This window comes from Arabidopsis lyrata, assembly GCF_000004255.2.
Source record: "Arabidopsis lyrata subsp. lyrata unplaced genomic scaffold ARALYscaffold_7, whole genome shotgun sequence".
NCBI classification, from domain to species: Eukaryota; Viridiplantae; Streptophyta; class Magnoliopsida; order Brassicales; family Brassicaceae; genus Arabidopsis; species Arabidopsis lyrata.
The window spans coordinates 12612796-12626106 of NW_003302549.1; the positions used below are offsets into that span (position 1 = coordinate 12612796).

At 37.6% G+C, this 13311-nt stretch overlaps 2 protein-coding genes across 4 annotated transcripts; both read right to left on the bottom strand.

Moving 5' to 3' along the window:
- Positions 1–1566: 1566 nt before the first annotated feature.
- LOC9304249 (DEAD-box ATP-dependent RNA helicase 1) lies at positions 1567–5090 on the bottom strand. Of its 2 annotated transcripts, none has more exons than XM_021019538.1 (9): positions 4875–5090; positions 4138–4372; positions 3786–4040; positions 3550–3704; positions 3235–3412; positions 2940–3127; positions 2635–2839; positions 2222–2327; positions 1567–1942 (listed from the first exon to the last, which is right to left on the bottom strand). In XM_021019538.1, the coding sequence occupies exons 1-9, from the start codon at positions 4994–4996 to the stop codon at positions 1818–1820; spliced, it is 1569 nt and encodes a 522-aa protein (XP_020875197.1). In that variant the 5' UTR covers positions 4997–5090; the 3' UTR covers positions 1567–1817. The 2 variants fall into 2 exon arrangements, with proteins under 2 accessions (XP_020875197.1, XP_020875198.1); XM_021019539.1 differs by having other exon boundaries at positions 4138–4386; positions 4875–4962.
- A 3979-nt stretch (positions 5091–9069) lies between these two features.
- LOC9306277 lies at positions 9070–13279 on the bottom strand. Of its 2 annotated transcripts, XM_021018933.1 has the most exons (13): positions 12868–13279; positions 12554–12737; positions 12403–12471; positions 12215–12313; positions 11831–11910; positions 11660–11734; positions 11005–11581; positions 10163–10800; positions 9954–10038; positions 9816–9867; positions 9683–9732; positions 9550–9597; positions 9128–9423 (listed from the first exon to the last, which is right to left on the bottom strand). In XM_021018933.1, the coding sequence occupies exons 1-13, from the start codon at positions 13170–13172 to the stop codon at positions 9247–9249; spliced, it is 2439 nt and encodes an 812-aa protein (XP_020874592.1). In that variant the 5' UTR covers positions 13173–13279; the 3' UTR covers positions 9128–9246. The 2 variants fall into 2 exon arrangements, with proteins under 2 accessions (XP_020874591.1, XP_020874592.1); XM_021018932.1 differs by having other exon boundaries at positions 9070–9423; positions 11005–11734; positions 12868–13260.
- Between the last annotated feature and the right edge of the window lie 32 nt (positions 13280–13311).

The window sequence follows — 13311 nt, forward strand, 5'->3', positions numbered from 1 at the left end:
CCCCCGTTGCGGGGGACCTGAAGAATCTATAAACCATCTTCTTTTTGATTGTCCGCCTTCGAGGCAAATTTGGGCCTTATCACCCATTCCCACCTCAGGACACATTTTTCCCAGGAGTTCCCTCTTCTATAATTTTGACTTTCTTTTCTGGCGTGGGAAAGAATTCGGAATAGAAGAGGACACTCTGGAACTCTTTCCATGGATATTATGGTATATCTGGAAAAGTCGAAACAGATTTTGCTTTGAAAATTTCAAAGAACCTCCTCAGGAGACTCTGGCCTTGGCCTTACGAGAAGCATCTGTTTGGAAGAAAGCAAACATGAAAGAAGCGACAGATCCCGAGCCTCTCGCCCGATCGGTTCTACTTCCCTCTTCCGCTCCCAGGATCTCGGAATGTCAGATTGATGCTTCCTGTCACTTGGAGGACACTCTAAGTGGACATGGTTGGGTTTTAGTCGACCAAAACCGTATTCTTCAACTTGGCTTAAAGAGTTCGAGAAGAAGCCTCTCACCGCTCCACGCAGAGATTGATTCTTTGCTTTGGGCAATGGATTGTTTGATCTCGCTAGGCATTACTAATGGCGCCTTCGCATCTGATTGCTCTGACTTGATATCTATCCTAGACAACCAAGAGGCTTGGCCTTCTTTCGCAGCAGAAATGGCCTCTTTCCGGTCACTTGTTTGTTTTTTCCCTTCATTTAGTATTAGATTTCTTCCTCGTAGTTTTAATACTCGAGCTGATTGTTTAGCCAAATAAGCTCGGGCTCGAAACAGTCTATTTTCCCATGTAAGTTCGTCGGTTCCTGATTGGCTCTCCCTAGCGGAGAGTCTCTTTCCGATATCTTAATAGAAATGGTGTTTGAGGAAAAAAATATATATATATATATATAGTTTATACAATAAAATAAAAATATAATATAATTGTACTACCGGACCATGTTTTTGTTTCGTATGTGGTACCTCTCAGGACCGACATTGGGTGTAAGGTGTGACACATATTTATTTATACATGAAGGGATTGAGTTGTATTGGATTACAAAATAGTTTGTTCGAAACATATGAAATAAGTTTTTTTGGTTTTGTTCATAAGAAAAGGAATCTATTGGGGGGAGAAGTTATAGACACCTTTCACTATATTATAGTGTGATTCCTTTTCTTTGAACAATATATCACTATTATTTGAAAAAGTCTTTTAAATAATCTGACAATTAGTAATAGTTTTTAAGAAATCTGATCTCTTAATTATTGATAAGAAATTGTATAAATAATAACTAGATGATTATCTGAGGTATTATTTTTTTTGTTCTTTCTCAGAAGTCTTATTATAAAACAAACAGATCAAGTACAAGCTGTTACAATATTGTTACATGAGTGGATACATCCGCAGAATCTGAGACACTACTAAACCATTACAAACTTTGGATTATCATAAGCAATGACAATCACATTTTCATCTAAACCAATAGTAGCCAAGAAAAACCCTACTACTTCCTCGATTTAGAAACTGATGCTTAACTTCAAGTCTTTAACCTATTCTGCATCCATTTTCCTTTTTGCTAGCAGATATTAAAAGTGATATTATCTGAGGTAATATACCAAGTGCAATTGTTAAAAATAATTTCAAAATTTTGTGACGACTTGTGTCAGCGTTATGCTATAGTTTTTCATTAATACAATGGAGTCTTCGCCTCAACGAACAATTTTACGTCAAGAATATCCAAACCCAATAACTCGTACTTTGTCTTGTATCCCAAAAAGACCGGATCCGACTCGTTTGAGTACTTGACAACACGACACACCTGAGGGATCCAGAAGAACTATGCTTCTGATCTCCGTTTGTTAAGTTTGGTTTGGGAGCTACCGGTTCTTGAATTATGTCTAAAAGCTTGTCTTCCTTTCTTTGGTGCTTCTGACTCAACCAACTCCTTGAGCTTCTCTAGAGCTGAAATGAGAAATGACTTCATCATCATCGTCATTACCAAAATCCAGTTAACAGATTCAATGGCCTCTTATGTTTCCTATGCACTGACAGGGTTCCATAAAACTCTAAATCTACATCAATAATTTGGAAAATAATGCTCTAACTCTAAATTCACATGGTCATCAGGAGGTCTAACAACTAAGCCGCAGTGCCGATTCTCAATTCCACATTACTCCCCTATTTTTCATGTCTATTTGTAGAGTGTTTCCTAGAGCTATATACACAAGGCTAGGAACTTACCAGGTGTGTAAGTGGCACGAATGGAATCTAATGAAGTGGGCGGGATCGGATAGATAGGACATGAATCACTCCCCACTTTCTTCAGGAGCTTCGAGAAACGCCTTACCTGAAATTTTTATATATCCAAATGAGCAAATGGAGCTAGAGTCAAGAGCTTGAGTATGTAAGAAGTAGCAGAGGATCAGATAGAGGGTGGGTTCCAAGCAGTTTTCCAACACATTTATCCTAAGAGTTTAATGAATCAGTGAGATGAGCACAAGATTCTGAAACTGTAACTTCTTCCCTGTTTCAGACACACTGCTTTACCTAGTATCTATTATCTGAGGTACCTCTAGCTTGTGTTTACAAATATGTGGACAAGCATATAGAGAAAGAATGTTTCTGTGTTTGTGTAGTATATAATTTAAGTTTACCTCATGATTACTCAGCAATGTGAAGCACCGGCCAGCCTGGCCTGCTCTAGCTGTCCGTCCAGCACGATGGATGAAGGTCTTTGCAAATGGAGGCATATCATAATTTATGACATTTGTTACCCCTTTAACATCCATTCCACGAGTTAGAGCATCAGATGCAACAAGAACTTGAATATCACCTTTTCTAAAGGCCTTTAATTCTTTGCTGCAGGCAAAAGTTGTTCAATAAACACGCAGATTTCTTTAGCTATGGGTGTCAAAGATAGTATACGGTGCTACTAAGTAATGCAAGATTCGAATATTACCTCCGAACTGATTGGTTAAGACCACCTGAATACTCTTTTGCTTTTATTTTCGGATCACCGAAAAAGTTGAGTAACTTGCATAGACGACGAGTTGTCTCTACGGAAGATGTGAAAATGATACACTTTTCACCTTCCCATGATTTTAGGAGAGCAACCAAATATACAGGCTTCATTCCGGTTTCGCAAATCTGTTAAAAGACATGGGAAGAAAATTGTGGAGATAAGCTTTTGCAGATAAATCTTCTGTTAAAGCACAAACTTAAAGGAAAACGTCACATTAAAGGCACATAAATACCAGTCTAAGACATTCCAACTTCTCAGGTAGTCTGTATCGGCTTCCTCCAGTAGTCATGAATAACGGGTGATGCAGGTCAAGCTGAATAAGCTTGCTTGGATCCTGCGTCAACGTAGCTGATAATACCATCTTCACCAGCCTTGGGTATGGTTTACCTTTGAAACCTCTCTCTACACTTCTGAGATTTTAAAGCAGACATCACATTAGTTCTTTTTAATCAGTTTTGATTACAACGTTTAAGATGATCGTGTTATTATGTTACTACTGACTAGTATTAGTATAACAAAAGAAATAAGCTAGTAACATGGAACTCACTGTCTACGAACAGTCCGCAGAGAACCAAAAGCGGAAGGAACAAATGGTGTACATGAAGGAAATAGGCCATCGTCAGATGTCTGAGTCAGTTGCAGAACAGTTGGTAGCCAGGATTGATATGCCTCCCTAAGCAATCTGTCGGTTTCATCAACAACCTGAAACAATTAGCTTCATCAATCAAATTGGAAACTAAGAACGATGTGAACTAAGAAGGGAAATCTGGAATTTCTTCATACAAGGTAACGCAAATGCTCAAGCGTAAAGCCCTTGGTGTTGTTGATATGATCCATCAGCCTTCCTGGTGTTGCTACTAATATGTCCACAGCACTTTCAAAGTTTTGGGAAAGATCCTCGGGATCATAGCAGATTCCTGCATCAAGTTTAGGTGTCTTGATGAGCTGTGAGATTTCACCAGCTATCGAAGATTGACCCACAGCTGAGCCAACAGATAATCCCACGGTTGGAGCTATAGCATCAAACACATCTTTAACCTAAACTTAGAAAAGTTTAAAAGGAAGAATTTAGTACACCATATGCTTGCGAAATAAAGTTGTTGCATTTTACAAAAACGCATGAGTGGGAACCTACCTGCAATGCTAAATCACGAGTGGGTAATACGACTAAAGCACGGAGGCATCTGACAGGACGAGATGCAAGGATCTGCACAATTGGTAAAGCATAAGAGAGAGTCTTTCCACTTCCTGTTGGAGAGTTAACACAGATGTCTCTTTCAAAACCACCTGGCCCTATAGTCTCATGCCAAACTGCAACTTGCACTGGAAAAAGTGAAGATATGCCCATGTTCTCCAATGCCTTCTTCAACCTATCGCATCAAAACTTCAAAAATAAGGCATTAATCACGCACCAAGTGATGCAAAACAGTTCTTCTTACCCATATGAATATTGTAAATGATATGATAAAAATATTCAAACAAGAAATTGATCTTAGAAGTAGAGGAGCAAGACACAGAACATCAGTGTAAACTGGGTGGTGTTTTACTATCACTGGCCAATAACAAATTCAATAAGCAAAGGCCAGAGAACTCATTCATGTACATAAGCACACAGAGATATCGGGTAGTTTAACAAGCTCTCACTACATACCCTAACGCCTCCTTAAGTAATAGATTCGCAGGATTAACCTTAAGTAATAGATTCGCAGGATTAACACAAGTGAGAGTATCTAAAAACTCCAATTCGAATAATAATAACTCGAGAGACCAAATCAAAATCTAACCTTTAGAAACCAACTTTGAAATAGTAAGGTGCCCAAGTTTCAATCAAAAGTCGTAACAGAGAGATAATTCAATCAAAACGATGTTTACTTGGGATTAAGGCAAGGGAGGGTTTCGAGAGCGCAATTTTCGACATTGCTGACGTCAACCGGAGCTCTCATCCATGGAACAACCGAATCAATCTCTGTCTTATCCTCTTTATCTCTCCCCATACCTGCTTAATCGTTTTCTCTCTGACGCGACGGAGACGAGGACGAGAGGAAGCACAAGTTGTGTGACGGAGACAAAAGCTTCTCTCCGGCAAGGCTACCAATAGGGTTTTACATTTACTTGTTAACCATGAACCGATTGCTTGAACCGGTAGGTTCCGGTTCAATATTACAAACGAACATATAATTATTTAGAGAAAACTAGGTCGTTTCTAACAAAATCCAGAATTATTCACTACTTTTCTATTAGTTGCAAGTACATTTTAAAACATACCTAAAAAAAGCATAGAATATTTAATACATTAAGAATCATTGTCAAAACTAAATCGTGTTATTGAGGATAAAAAAGTCATTAGTTAGACGATTCAAAGCTTAAAAGAACCATATTGATTTAAGAAAAATACTTGGATTCACCCCTTTTATTTTAGCCAATCAGAACCTGCCATCTAATAATAAAAATCTAATTTGCCACTAAAACAAAATTATATATCGGTTTGGGTTTATTAGAAAGGGTTAGAGTTTAGATTTTATGATTAAACGAGGTTAAATATCGGTTTGAGTTTATAAACAAATTTAGATTTTACAATTAAACGAGGTTAAATGTCGGTTTGGGTTTAGAAAGTACGATTAGGGTTTAGATTTTATGATTAAACAAGGTTAAATATCGGTTTGAGTTTATAAACAGATTTAGATTTTACAATTAAACGAGGTTAAATGTCGGTTTGGGTTTAGAAAGTACGATTAGGGTTTAGATTTTATGATTAAATGACGTTAAATATCGGTTTCGGTTTATAAACGGATTTAGATTTTACAATTAAATGAGGTTAAATGTCGGCCTGAGTTTAGAAAGTATGATTAGGGTTTAGAATTTTTACGATTATACAAGTTTAAATGGCGGTTTGTGTTTACAAAGGAGAACTAAAGTTTAGATTTTGTAATTAAACGAGATTATATATCAGTTTGGGTGAACAAAAAGATTATATAAACGATTTTATAAACGATTTTTTTTTGCAAAAAGATTATATAAACGATTTTTTTTTGCAAAAATATGTATTTTATACCAAATACTAAACCCTAAGAACAAATAGAACCGACTAAACTCAAATATAACGGATAAATTGCATGTTAAATCACATTTGTATAGCCTGAAAAAGGATAAAATCCACAAACTATTCAAGAAAGTACAAAATCCACAAATGCCATTCAAAAAAATGGCAAATCTATAATTGATTCTTCATTTAATAGTTAAATATGATGTGTAAATCCAATTCATATCCTAACGCGAGAGAAATTGAGACATCAGACCAGTGGTAAAAAAAAATGCGGTACAATTCATGAAGAAAAACTAAAATACGCACCTCTCACTATTGATACGCACCTATTTTGTTGTGCTCAACATGTATAATTTTTTTCATTTTAAAGGAAAAAAAATCCATAAGAGAAATGCAACTAAACGCAATTAAAAGTCCATACTTTATTGTTTGAACATTGATTGATCTTTATGTCGATAGCAATTTTCATCTCTTGTACCGTAGATAAAGTCATAAAAACTCCAAAAGGTCTTTTATCAATGAAATCCTTAGAACTAACATTTTCTTATCAAATAGATATGCGCTTTAAGCTAGACAAAAGATTTTGTGCTTTTTTTGGCCAGCATAACCTTATTCTCGAAGTCCTTAAAATACTAGTATTTAGATAGAAATGAACGGTGTTATATTGTTGATGATACTTTTGTTTCTACTTTTGAATATCTAACATTGTACACATTACTATTGTGATTTTACATATGAAGGCAATCAACAGATCTAAAGAAAACGTTCAGGCGATAAATGTCTCATAAAAAATGCTTAAAACCTTTATAAGGAACGATTGAAGTCTTAGACAAATTAGAAAATGATGAAACAATACGAGAATGAGGATTGAGGAGGACGCGTTTGAAAAATCACACTACCTTTTGGGGTTCATGGTGGGTAAATCATTAATAGGGATATGCATGTTGCAAGCAGAAAATCCACCATAGTTGGTGCACAAGGTTTCTATACCGATAAACTTTGTGGGTTGTGTTTTTACAAAGCGACATTGTTTGATTGTTCTGCTTCTTATCCATAATTCTGCAGATGACGTTTGTGATAACTCGTTGTCTATTCTGTTTTCATTAGTTTTTTTATAAGGACTAGATGAATACCCACACTACGCGTGAAATTGTTTAAAAAAATTATGTTGAATGTTCTTATTGCTAATTTATGTTTTTTTTTTATATCGTGTTGTTAATAAATTTAGATCTATTTTATGTAATTACAATTTCTATGGTTACATTTATTTTTGACTCGAAATATCAATTTATACATTTTCATGTATATGATTATTTATATATCTAAGATCTTAATATTTTTTTCATTATCATGGCTACATACAACAACAATATAGGATATTTTGATACATTGATATATAATTATGTTATTTGTGTGGTTTAAAACTTGTCTAACTTAATTGTAAATAAAAAAATTCATTGCTCTATGCACTCTCCTGATCTAGTACTCCGACCACATCGTGATAGGCTCATGATTAAATACTGACTTGACATAATTTGAACTCTGAAGAGTTTTTCATATGAAAAAAAAGAAGCAAATGGAGGACAATCGTTCGGCGTCTCTCTTCTCTCTCTTCAAGAAAAAAAAAAGCAGATCTTCTTTAAGTTTTTCTTTTTTTTTGCTTTTAGATCTTCATTGCAGGTCTGGTTCTTCTTCAATGATGCGGTGGTGAGCGAGCTTTCCTCTCCGACAGCTGCGGTGTGGAGTATCCGGTTCGTGATGCATTTGTGGCTTCTTCCTCGGCAGTTTTGAGAAATCTCCCGATGCTAAATCTTTTGGTTGAGGACGCTGGAGGCATGGTGGTGGAGATTTCTCGCGGCTCGTCTGCTCGCGGTGGGTGCTGCGGGTTGCGGCGGAAGTCATGAAGGCGGATTGGTGGGTTAGGCTGTTTATTGAGGCAATTAACGACAGATCCATCTGGATCTGATACGGCTAATCTCGGATCTTGGCTGTTGAGGCTTGGTTTGAGCCATTTAACCTCTCAGCTTCCTAGATTTTGTTTTCGTCTGACCGGATCTGAGGTTGGCTTTGCTCGTGAAGGTCATGTTTGCTTGTCAGCGCTGGAGATTGGGTGTTAGATTTTTAGGTTCTCTCTTTTCGCTAGGTAGAGGATTAGAGAGATTGGGTTACGGATCTTCTGGGAATCGGTTCATGCCGGGAGAAGTGTTGCAGGTTCATGTTTGTCGCCGGGATCGGCTTTGCGACGGGAACCGATTACTTCTGCCAATGAGTTCGTTTTCGCCGTCGTAGCCGCGAAGCAGTGCTTCTCGTAATCGCTGGAATTAATGGATGTGTTTCCTTGTTTTCCGATCAACCTCCGGGTCCGATCTAGTGTCACCGGAATTGTCAGCCGTTTCTTTCTTTTTTTGTATCCGTGTTATCGTTGTAAGGCCTTGCTTATTGCCCTTAGGCCTAAAGCCCGTTTGGGATGAAGGTATTAACATAAGCATTTAACGTCGAAAAAAAAAAAAAAAAAGAAGCAAATGCTAAAGAGCCATTTAGCTCAGCACTTTTAGATTTTCTACATATAGCCATATAAAAAAAATAGTTGTGTCTAGAATTCCTTGATATGTCTAACATCTGAAAGACACAAAAAACTTGCATGTCAATGCTATTAACTTACCATAAGACACAAAAATGAAAAAATTGATGGCCATATGATAAGTTGTATATAAACCACAAAACGTAATAATGAGAAAAGACGCAAGATAAAATTATAAAATTAATAAGATGTTAGGGAGCAAACAACTAAACTACATAATAAATTTTCAGTCATTAGTGACCATTGTAACAAAAAAAAAAATTTAGTAAAATAAGAAGAGTAAAATGAAAATAGTGCTTGATTTATTAACATAATTTTCATAAAATAAATAAATTAAGAGTAGGACTAATGTAGGATTTAATGCATTAAGAATTTTTATTTTTTTCTCATTTAATTTTGCTAATTTTTTTGTTTAAATAACAAAACAATGAACAATCTAGAAGAAATTGATATTCTGAAAACTTGATATTTCTCTCAAATAATTTCTGACTCATTTATACAAACACGCCCAAGGAAGTAGAATATATTTATTAAGAGGGTAACTTCCAAATGTGGATTTTGTCGAGTTTTTACATACAATTCTCGAGTTTTTACATACAATTCTCGAGTTTAAGAGACCTCTAAACCAGTTGAACCACAGCAGCGACTCTTAACGCACCGTTCTGGAGAAGTTCAGAGAGCTCATCAAAGAGCAGTGCGGTGCGCCATCCCCACCCTTTGGGAGCTTTAGGCAGAAGAGTTCCTCTCTGTTTAAAGCTCCCAAACAACATCACTTCTCTTTTTGATGGGCAGATAAGCTACAAGAACAATGAATATAGCTTATAGATGCATCAAAACAAGACCTACGATTTTGTTATTTCGCTTAGAAATGGATTCGTACATCGATATTAACGAGAACTTGATAATAAATATATGTAACATACCTGGTAACGTGCAGTCACTTTGTCACGAGGATCTATGTAAACATGGACCTGAATGAGGCAGAAGAGATTGTTATTTCACAAGACATGACAATTAATGTAGCTCTGTTATAACAATATACCACATAAAACTAACCTTCCTTACTGAATCCACTATCTCTGCTTTGCGGCGGTGAAGAAACAATCCTGTAGAAATTGATAATCAAAGTTACACACCAATCTAACGTGAGGAAAATATGTGATCTTGTCATTGTGTTGACTCAGGTTACCAATCGTTCGACGTCCTTGAGGATCTTCATCATTGAATGCCTGAATGCTAATCTGCATACGGTAATACAATTTCATCATTAGAAAGCGAGAACAGCTTCAAGAGAAAGCTTGACAACTGAGTAGTGAGTTTGTGATACCTTCCACAGAGAACCAGCATAGAAGAATTCAGGAGAATGCTCCACATGACCATTAGCGAGTCTATGGACATCCTCAAATTCAACTCTGCAGACAATGAAAAGACTCATCTGAGTGGAACCATTTACCAAACAGGACAAAACAAGGAGTCACAGCAAAGTTGGAATAAACCAAGAGTGTATCTACAACTAAACAAGACTGGAAACAGTACCCAAAACGAAAGGGAGGAAAGTGACACAAAGGTGTCCTTGTATCGAGTGATATGGTACAACTTGCGTTCTCCCACTCAGTCCCTACTGAAGATTCCTTTGGTTCTGACATTCCAACAGTAGCTCCACTGCCACGCCCTCCTTCAGTTTGATCACCACGAAGATTATTACCAACACCGCTTGTCCCTTGGCTCAGCCCAACCAGAGCTGTCAAGCCGTCTTTTGAAATTTCTCCAATCTGGTCAATTCTACCTTCAGAACCATCACTAGCAATAGATTGCTGACCATTTCTGTTAATAGGGACACGAGAGTACACAAAAGGTGTAGGAGGCCATGCAGGTGGTGGCACAAATGTAGCTTCGCATCCAATGCCTGCAAGTCCATCAATGTGTTGTCCCCTCACACTGATCCTGACAGGCTTAAAGATGCCTATTCCTTCGCCTTGAGAAGATTCCGCCACATAGACATTTTCCATGTCTCCCATCATATTGTTCTGCACATTGTCTTGGCAATAATAATTATTGAAGGTTGCACCATGTGAAACCCCAAATCCCTGTTTACACGCGCAAGCAACACTAATAAGGCAACACCTTTTGCATGTGCTGGCAGCAACTTCCTGCACCCTTTGACTGAGAAGCATCTGAATAGTAGTCAAACATAAAAATATTAAATGCATTTATAGAAGCAAACATGTAACACTAGAGTAAGATTGCTCATGATAAATGCCTCCATTTTGATTCAAAATCCCTACGCCGCATTAAGTCAAATGTATCAAAGGTAGGCGAATCAACCATCCCTACATTTCTAAGACTGGCTGAATGAGAAAGCAAGCAAGTCAACGAACCTGCAACCAGAGGCCATCATTCACGGCTTTACAAGGGAAACCCAACTCTTCAAGTTCTTTTCTTGCGTTCAATAGTATTTCAAAAGACATATTGCAATACAGAAGTGAACCACCTTCAAAAGTGTTAACAAATGCACTGTATTCTTCCTCAGTAAATCCATATTTTCCTTTAACAGAGCCTGTACCCTGCCTTGTCCCTACAACCCGCCCACCCCAGGTTAGAGCAGAAACACCACAGTTTCCCCATTCACTGACCACAAAACCATCAGAGGAAGAACCTAAAGTAGGAGAATTTCTAGAGTCTGCTCCTGATAACCAACTATCATTACTCAAATGGTATGCTTCTTCAGAAGGTCCTTCAATTGCCACCCCACTGCCTTCTGTCTTATCAACAACACTGGTGCAAGTACGACCAAAACTTGTTTGTGAGTTAGGAGATTGCTGAAACACGAGATTTGAACCAGAAACACCTCTTTGGAAATCAATAACACCTTCTGCGAGTGGAACAATCACATCATCACTAGCATCTCGTAGGTCGTCTTCTATATCTAAATGACCTAACTTACAGTCCAAACTCCTGAAAGAGAAATCATCCATCACACTTTTCCCCTTTGATATAGCTGAATCCAAAGGAAAGCTTGTCTCTCTCTCAAACCTGGAATATTTATTGGAATGTTCTGAGTTGGAGAGAGCACCATTTGATATGAACGCGTACAATGCCAGTTCAAACCTTTTTGACATGGAAAGAAACAAGGTTTAAAGAAACTTTATAGATGCAAATACAGCATGAAACCATAATACAGTTAGAGTATGCAATTCTCAATACCGTTTTTCTTCACTAGGCACCCATAGTTCATCAGATGTCAGCAATGCACATAGAGTCTGTGCAGAGAGTTTCGGCAGCATCTGACCATAAGATGTGATAAAATAAGTAGCAAGTCAGAACTAGAATACTAAAAACTAGGTTGAACACTCTTTGATTTCATTATCAGATGCTTTCGAGATAGAATGACATATAGGATGGAAGACTGTCAAGCCATATACATCATGTCAATAATTAAGGAAAAACGTTTTAGCAATGAGATAGGTAGAACAGGATATAGCTAGAATGAGGATACTTTTGCTTTCTTGACAAATACCCAAAAGAAACGAGGCCATCACTAACTACATAAAAGTCATAATGTCACTCTAAAGCATAGACATTATTTACCTCTCTCAGTTCCACGGCACCACTTTGACAGAGATAACCCCAGCAAGCATTCCTTACACGTTCTCCATGTATGCCATAGTCTTGGCTCTCAGCAAACACCTGAGTCACAAGTGGGAGAAGCTCCATGTACTCAATATTCACGGAGACCAAGGAGGCTGAAAAATATACATTACTAATATATCTCAAACCTGATATGCCAGGAAGTTTGAAGTCCTCAGCTCAGAAATAATAAAATCGGTGCATATGGCACACAAATCCTGTAGCAAAACCCCCTAGTTTTTAGATCAACTGATCCAAAAGAAACTAATCTTTTGATTAATTCACAGGAATTAAGACTACCTGGAGATCAAGAAAAGAAGCAGCAGCTAAAACACGAAAGGCATTATCATCATCAAGCTTAGGATGATACCCATAAAGATAAGCCAAAGCAACAGAAATAGCATCTCCATTAACATTTTTATCATCCACAAGTAAGTTCACAACCGGAGAGCTTGCTTCTTTCCATGGACCTTGAAGCATAGTCCTGAAGCAAAATTGCATAATTTAAAACAAATGGCAAAACCTGAATATCAAAAGCCTACCACAGAATCCAATATTCTAACTGAAACCCGGTGATTCGAGTCGATCGCTCCATTATAAATCGGAAAATTCACCTGAAGTAGGAGCTGCGAGATAGAATCAACCGATGGAGATGGTAACTGGATCCCATAGCTTTAACAACAACATCAGAAAACGCACCGGAGCCAAAACCTTCGGATTGAATATGATCGCATAAAGAAGTAAGATTAAAGTCGAGAGAACGAAGCTCCGAGGTACTCTGATCACTTTCAGCATGAGGAAGAACCGGTGGCGAAGGTTGAGGAGACGGTGGTGGTGGAACCGTCATTCTCATTTGATGATGATGATGCTGTTGGTGGTGCGTCACCGACGTTCTAGAGTTCCGATACTCTTGGTCCATGAAAAAGGAAGATTCAAAATCAATTGTTCTAGGGAAGTGATTCAATTTCAATTGGGGAAAAGAGAACCATTGAAGACGGAGAATTAGCTCTCTCCCTTGAACAGTCACACATTTACCAACACTCGCGTGTGGCATAGAA